At 47.4% G+C, this 7,713-nt stretch overlaps 1 protein-coding gene across 6 annotated transcripts in view; it reads right to left on the bottom strand.

Moving 5' to 3' along the window:
• Nucleotides 1–964, bottom strand: part of CRIM1 (cysteine rich transmembrane BMP regulator 1) — a 183,664-nt gene extending 182,700 nt beyond the window's left edge. For 5 of the 6 annotated variants that reach the window (XM_078056175.1, XM_078056174.1, XM_078056178.1 and 2 more), the window contains exon 1: nt 134–597. In XM_078056175.1, coding sequence (XP_077912301.1) covers nt 134–464 — 331 coding nt within the window. In that variant the 5' untranslated portion in view covers nt 465–597. Of the gene's footprint in view, nt 1–133 lie in introns of all 6 variants that reach the window. The other variant, XM_078056176.1, reaches the window with a different exon arrangement.
• Nucleotides 965–7,713: the final 6,749 nt, after the last annotated feature.

Below are 7,713 nucleotides of genomic sequence, written 5' to 3'. Positions count from 1 at the left end.
AGGGGACGGGGGGGGCCCTCTCCCGGGGGCGGCGGCCCCCTCCTCCCGCGGAGCCCTCTCTTCTCGGGAAAGTCTCCGCCAAACTTTGTTCGGCGCAGCCAGGTGGGAGGGGGCCCGCGGCGGGCGGCCGTACCTTCGCATACGCCCACTTCGTACTCGGTGATGGAGTCGCCATTGAGCGGGGGGCGGATGACACAGCGCAGCCCCCGGTCGCAGGCTCCGTGGAGCCCGTAGGCGCCGCCGCAGCTCTCGTTCCTCTGGCGGGCGCACATGTAGCAGCAGCCGCAGACGCCCTGCACGATGCTCCCGGGGCAGCTCCTGGGCTCTTCGCACTTGGACTCGTCGCAGGGCAGGCAGACCAGCGCCCGGGTGCCGGAGCGCGCCAGCAGCAGCAGCAGCCCCAGCAGCCAGACCAGGAGGTGCCCGCAGCCGGCCAGCCCCCTGCCCCCCGCCACCAAGTACATCCTCCTGCGCCGCCGCCGCCTCCTCCTCGCAGCCGGGCCGGGAGCGGGGCGGGCGTCCTCCCCTGCGCGGGGCACACGCGCCGCCGCCGCCGCACCCGCAGCCCGCGGTCCTCGCCGCCCCCCTCGGGGCCCCCGGGGCGCGCCTCCCCTCGCGGGGCGAGGCCCCCGCCCCCCGCTGCGGGCCGCGCCGACCCCGAGCCCACTAGCGTTGGCGCCAGCGGTGGCTTCCCCTCCTCCTCCTCCTCCCGGGAGGGAGGGGGAAAAAAGAAAAAAAGTTTCCTCCCGGCAGCTCCGGTTCAACCCAAACTTCTGGCGGCGGCGGCGGCGGCGGCTGCGCTGGGCTCCAGCCCCGGCTGGCGGCGCCTCTTCCCTCTCCTCCTCCGGGTCGGCCGGCCCCGCGGCGGTGGTGGCGGCGGCGCAGCCTCCGGGCCGGTCCCCGCCTCCCGAGCCGCCGAGTGGGGGCGGTGGCGCAGCAGAAGGTCCGCGGCGTCCGCTCCGCGCGCCCCGCTCGCCTCACTCCTGCGCGGCTCCTCCGGGCGCTTGTTTATGGCTCGAGCCTCCGCCGCTCGGGCTGCGCCCTCCCCCATCCTACCTCATCCCCCAGACCTCGCCCCCCCCCCCGCGCGCCGCTCATTGGCTGCCCCCCCACCCCTCCCGGCCCGGCCGGCCCCCTCCCCCGCCCTCCCTCGCGGGCTGCCGGGCCCTTCCTCCCTCACACGCCTCCTCCTCCTCCTCCTCCGCCTCCTCTTCCTCCTCCCCCTCCGGCTCCTCCGGCTGGAGCCCGGCGAGCCGAGCCGGCCCTCCGGCCGAGCCTTCGCGCGCCTCCCTCGCCGGGGCTCCGCGGGCGCGCTGCGGCTCGGGCTCGGGGCGCACACGGCGGGCAGCGAGAGGCGCGGCGTGCCGGGCGTCCGCAGGCTCCGCGGCCACCGTGGCTGTGGCCTGGGCGCCCCGAGGGCGAGCCGGCTGCCCCTCCTGGGCCGGCTTTGAGTTCGGAGTGTGGCGGGGACCGCCGAAGCTCGGGGCCGAGGGGGTTGCTGCAGCCTTGGCTGGGGCACCCGCCGGATCCAAAGGGAAGCGAATGCACGGAAGCCTCCGCAAATGGATGAGAATCCATCTTCCACTCGAGCTGGGGATAGACTTTGTGAAAGATACTATGTAATGGAGTCTCGGGAAGCTCGAGACGCCTCCAGCGAAGCTAGTGGTGAATTAATTAAGTGCTTTAAACGGTCTAGGTAAATATTCCGCAGGGGGTGGGGAGGACGGTTGAGGATTGCTGTAGCTCGAGTTGAATTTTAACTGTCCACATCCTGTGTGGCTGGTCGCTCTGCCGTCTGTGCCAAGGTGCTATGTTATGGGAGGGGGTGAATGGAAAGTAGCAGAGCTGAATTTCTCTCCCTTGAGTAAGGCCAAATACTGGATTACTACAAGTCTTGACATGATTGGACCCGTGTTTCTCATGCATCATTAATGTCATCTGACATTGCCCTGTTCTTTCCCAAGCTCCTGGACAGAAGTGATGGGTTTCCTTCTTCCCCCCCCCCCGTTTACTTGTTTATTGTAAATATATTAATAAAGAAGATGCGTGACAAATGTTATTTGTGAAAACCCTAGTGAAGAAGTAAGTGAAGTGATGCAAAATGCGTTGTGCGGAGATTGTTTCTCTTCTGTGACTGTCAGAAAACGTTCTGGAAATGACAGGCTCTGTAATGACCCACCATTCACAGGATATGTACCAAGGTCAATAAAATTCGTGAATTAACAAAAGGTGACTTGCATCCGTGTGTGGGGGGGTGTGTGTGAAAGAATCAAGTCCTGTGGCAGGTGTGAGGTGGGAATGGGCAGCGGACCTTCTGATCCAGAAGAGTCTGGCTCCAGAAAGGTGGCAGCCAAGTGGATCCTGAAAATCGTGACTAATGAACCAAAAGTTAATAGCACAGAATTCTAAGGAGAAAGAAAACAAAGATGCCTTTGAAATCCTCTGTTTTCGGAACAAATTTATACTTACCATAAATATTTTGGATTTAACCACTCCAATTCTGAACCAAAAAGCCAGAGTTATGACTGGAATATTCCCCAGTCACTGGCATCAGAAAACTAAATGTTTCTCCAATCGTATTTCTTTGTCCTGAGGAGAGGAAGAGACTCATTAACTATAACTGATTATCAGTGGGTGACAGAAGATTTTCAACAATAGAAAGGGGGAATGAGCATCCCATTTTCTAGAAGGGTCTAAAGAGCTGTTGGGATGACTAGTTCCAAAGATGTTGTAGAGACAATTCCTGTAGTTGTGTAGGTCAGGTTAGATGCCCTCTGAAAAGACCTCATATCCTGAGGTTCTGCAATTACAACTATTAGTGAAACTGAAATATGCTCGATTTTCTGTTAGCAGAATTCAAGAAAGATAAAAACACACCACACTGTTAAACATGACTGTTGCTTGTATCCCAACAAGGCACCAGCACTTTGCTGTGGGATTTGCCAACAAACTGTCATCATTGTGCTGTGTTAAAAGGCCTTTGCCACTCTTGCAGAGAGGTTATCTATATTTCTGTTCAAATGCAAGTATAAAGACATTATTAAAATGTAGCAGATAACATTGTAGGACTCAACAGGAAAAGCCAAGGTCAGGTGGTGGAAAAAAAATGCAGGAGTGAGAAAGCCACTGTCAATTGAAAAAATAAGAATAATCATTCTCATGGTCCTACTTTTGTGTTTGCGTTTTTTATTTTTATTTATTTTTTATTTATTTATTTTTAAAGATTTTATTTATTTATTTGAGACAGAGAGAATGGGAGAGAGAGAGCACATGAGGGGGGGAGGGTCAGAGGGAGAAGCAGGCTCCCCGCCGAGCAGGGAGCCCGATGCGGGACTCGATCCAGGGACTCCAGGATCATGACCTGAGCCGAAGGCAGTCGCTTAACCAACTGAGCCACCCAGGCGCCCCACGTTTTTTATTTTTTTAAGGCAATATATTAAGGGTTAGGGAAAGCTAGAGATTGAACACAGGCAAGGAACAATATGGAGGTCACCATCCATCTTTCCTGGGATTCCGGTGGAAGGTAGACAAACGCAAGGCGATAAAGGCTGACTTCTCATGGGAATTCAAGTTAACCTTAGAAAGGACGGGAGAGATTCCTAAGACTAAGATGGATATATCAACTTAGAAAATTCAACTTATATAGGGTCCTGTGCTGTAGAATTCATAGAGAAGCAAAGGAGAAAACAGGAAGAGTTACGTGAGGCCTGTAACTAGTAATAAATAAGCAGCCAGCAAGGGCCTGGCAACTTATCTGCAGCCAGTGTGTGAACTAGGAGCTCAGTTATGAAATAGCAGTTTCTTCCCTGGGATCCAGGAGGGACTCTTAGGTGGCCAGAAGCCAAGGCTGAGATTGAGGCTCAAACAAAAGGATTCCCTGATCTTTAGAGACCAGAGTAAAGATACAGAAGAAAGGATAGGTGGGCCCAACATGGTGACAATTGGGGGTCAAGGGAGAAAGTAGACTGAGGGATAACATAGACCCTGGAAGTTCTATACAAATGAAAGAGATAGAGTCATACATGGAATATGGTCTAATGCCTTCTCTGGGAAGTCTCTTGAGCTTATTCCCTGATCTATTCTATAGCATTTTGTAACTACCTCTGCTTGTAGCATTCATCATGATATGTTATAAAACTTTCTCTAAATAGGTCTGGACTCCATTAAATTGTCAGCTTATTGGGGGGGAGGGCACATGACTCGTAAGAATGTACGCACGCCTGAATGAGTTGATAAAGAGAGGGAAGAATTATAGGTAAAAAGATATATGAACATTCTTGTCTGCAGCCTTTCTCTCTTGGTTTTAGTAAATGCCTCTAAAATAAGCCTTTGAAAGGGTGGTTGGACACGAAGGAGTCTTCCAAATTGGGGAGGGGGGCTAGTGCATGAAACCAAATCCCACAGGTCTAAAAGGAAAGGGAGTTAGACTATACTTCTGATGGAGGTCTGGAAGAAGAGACAGTCCGCCCTCTATTGGCCATTGGGGGGGTTGGATGGGAGGGGTTTGCTAAATTGTTGAAAATGTCTAAAAATCAAATGCTCAGCTGGGGACCTAGCAGAAAGTGGAAATAAGAGAGCAATAGACAGACCAGTGGTATTAGAGCCCTCCTCCTTGGTACGGTGCCTAGTTCAACCTCTCCACTCTAGTCACACTCTGAGATGTTTGTGTTTTCCGGAAACGAAAAGAAAAATGTAGGAGTTGCCTTTTGAGTCTGAAAAACACACTTAAAACTGAATTGCACCAGAGAAAAAGTCTCATTGTTTTCTAAAGATGTTGCATACCTAGTAGAAAGATCTATGAAGAAACCAGGACAAGAAAAATGCTCTTTTCCCCTCTTCCCTCCCATGGCTCTTGCCAACCTCAGCTGGGCTCACCTTGGGCTTGGACCCTGTCAGTGGCAGGGAAACCCCCGGTTTGGAGGTTCAGCCATCTGATCTTGGGCTCAGGATCTGGTAGTTGGGCTAGATTATCACCACCTAGTACCTAATTTTACTGAGGCAGTTCCTGTCTTATCTACCCTGCTTGTGTACGGCAGCTACTCTGGACGTATTAGAACACAGGAAGGCACATGCACAACACAGGTTCTCTCTCTCGCTGTTTACATATGTTTGAACAAGGTATTTATCCTTTCTGAATCGGTTTCTCCGTTGTAAGATGGAGACAAATTTGAATACCAACCACACAGGGTATAATATGGATAAAATGGTTGTTCTCCTTTTATATTATTTTTGGAGTCCTTCTCATTGTCTATTGTTATTTTTGGAGTCCTTCTCATTGAGTGTCTCCTCAAGTTTTAGGCTGGAGCGAGAATCCCTGCTATGTGATATCCCAGTACCTCTTGCTGTGCAGCATCTACCTGACCAGGCATTCACCTTCCCCCCGCCCTTCTTATGGATCTTTCTGTTGGTCCCACTTTGGCAGTCTGTCTAGCCCTGGGGTTGTAGCCTTTGTAATATTTTCTTGGACCTATTCCAGTCTTATTTTAAAGGTTAGTTCATTAATAATATTTCAAAGGGTATATCATTAATAATAATGATAATAATAGTAATAGCTAACCTTTGTAGAGTGCCTGCTAATAAGCTCTTCACAAGGGTTATTTTAATTAATGTACAGAATAGCCTTATATTACCTCCAGTGCCTAAATGCTGTCTCCACTTTATAGTTAAGGAATCTGAGGCACAGAAGGCTGTGTGGCTTGCGAGGTCTTAGAACTCTGTGGATGCCTATTGAGTCTGGAAACCAGTCCTATTATACCTTCGGAGCCTGCATATATCACTGTCTCGGGCAGGAAGTTGGGAAGGGTAAATTGCTTTTCTTTTCAGTTTTATTGTTTTTTGTGGACCCACCTTAAAATTAACATCTACCACAAGATCTTGCCTTCTTTGTTAATTTGCATATGAAAAGTTAAAATAGCCATTAGTGCTTTTCTCAGAATAGAAATAGCTTCATTGTTTTCCTAATTATTGAATAAGAAATATTTATGAAGTATTTACAATGTGTATATTTGCTTATTACCTGAGTATATTATCATGACTAGTCTTCACTAGAGCCTGTTGAAATAGGTACACAATTACCTGCATTTTATAGGTGGGGAACCAGAGACACAGAAAGGTTAAATAATATGCCCAATGTCACACCTATTTGAAAGGAAAATTTGGGATTCAAACACAGGCAGTATGGCTCCAGAATCCATGTTATACACTACTACTTCTTTTTTTTTTTAAATATTCTCCACAAATACATGCTCATGGGGGTTGGGGCGACATGAGAAAATACAAGCAAGTTAAAAAAAAAAAAAGAAATAAAATATCACCTATAATTCCATCATTGAAATATTAACCATTAATGACATTTCTTATACATCCTTGAAGGCTTATTTTCCCCTTTAAAGTATGAAATATAAAATGGGATACGCATCGTAGTTTATAAATGCTTTTTCACTTATATCTATACATGGCATATTGATCTTTAGGATAAAAACTATATCCTTTTTATTACTACTGAATATTATTACATTGCATGGGTATACCATATTATATTTAATAATGCCATATTAATATATCTTTAAGGGTTTTTTGTTTGCTTTATATTTTCACTGTCATAAACAAAGCTGCAGTACATTCCCATTTAGCAAAATCTTCAAACATCTGTCCATTGACTTCCTTTAGTAAATTCCTAAAGTGGAATTGCTAATTGTGGGTCAAAAGTATGCCTATTTTTGACACTGCCAGATTGCCTTCCAGAAACTTTTATCTGCACACTCCCTCAAACACTTAGTGAAAGTGCTCAAATCATTCCTATAATGTTTACTTTGGAATTGCCTTGTGTAGTCCCATGGGAAAATATGCTTCATTGTTTAACCATCATATATGATTCGACATATTATAACTCAAGTAGATTACCTTCTTCATTCACCAGACTTGGCTCGAAATTAATTTTTATTAATCTCTAGCAAATTCATCCTCAAAGGATGGATATTTGTTGGGAATATTTAAAAGAACCAACACATGTTCCAGAAAAAATATGTTCTAAAAAAGTTTAAAAAATGGTGCTCATTTCACAATATATACAAATATCAAATCATTATTTTATACCTCTGAAACTAATAAATGTTATATGTCAATTATATCTCAATAAAAAAGATGGTAGGCATTGGTGGTTTCCATGAAACCAGCATTCAGCTTTTCCAAGAAACTGCTGACAAGGAGACATCATTTATTTGAATTGTAAATTCTGACATGATAATGTTCATCAGAATACTGGTATTTTTATATTCATATCCTATATATCATACAGATGTTTTGTCATTGAAATAGAATTTATTACCTGTTTTCTGGGGGAAATGGTAGTGCTTACCAATTTCTATGTTCCTTCTTTTCATTCTTTTTTTTTTTTTTTAAAGATTTTATTTATTTATTTGAGAGAGAGAGAATGAGAGAGAGCGAGTACATGAGAGGGGGAAGGGTCAGAGGGAGAAGCCGACTCCCTGCCAAGCAGGGAGCCCGATGCGGGACTCGATCCAGGGACTCCAGGATCATGACCTGAGCCGAAGGCAGTCGCTTAACCAACTGAGCCACCCAGGCACCCCCTTCTTTTCATTCTGGACACAAAACTAGGCAACACTTACCATCTTCCTTGAGGTTAGATGGGGCCATGGAATGTGGATGAAAATGTGGATGAGGATCTTGTCTAGGCTGGCCTCTAAAACTCTC

This window comes from Halichoerus grypus, chromosome 10, assembly GCF_964656455.1.
Source record: "Halichoerus grypus chromosome 10, mHalGry1.hap1.1, whole genome shotgun sequence".
Classification (NCBI taxonomy): domain Eukaryota; kingdom Metazoa; phylum Chordata; class Mammalia; order Carnivora; family Phocidae; genus Halichoerus; species Halichoerus grypus.
This window is presented reverse-complemented; position numbering and strand designations above follow the sequence as displayed.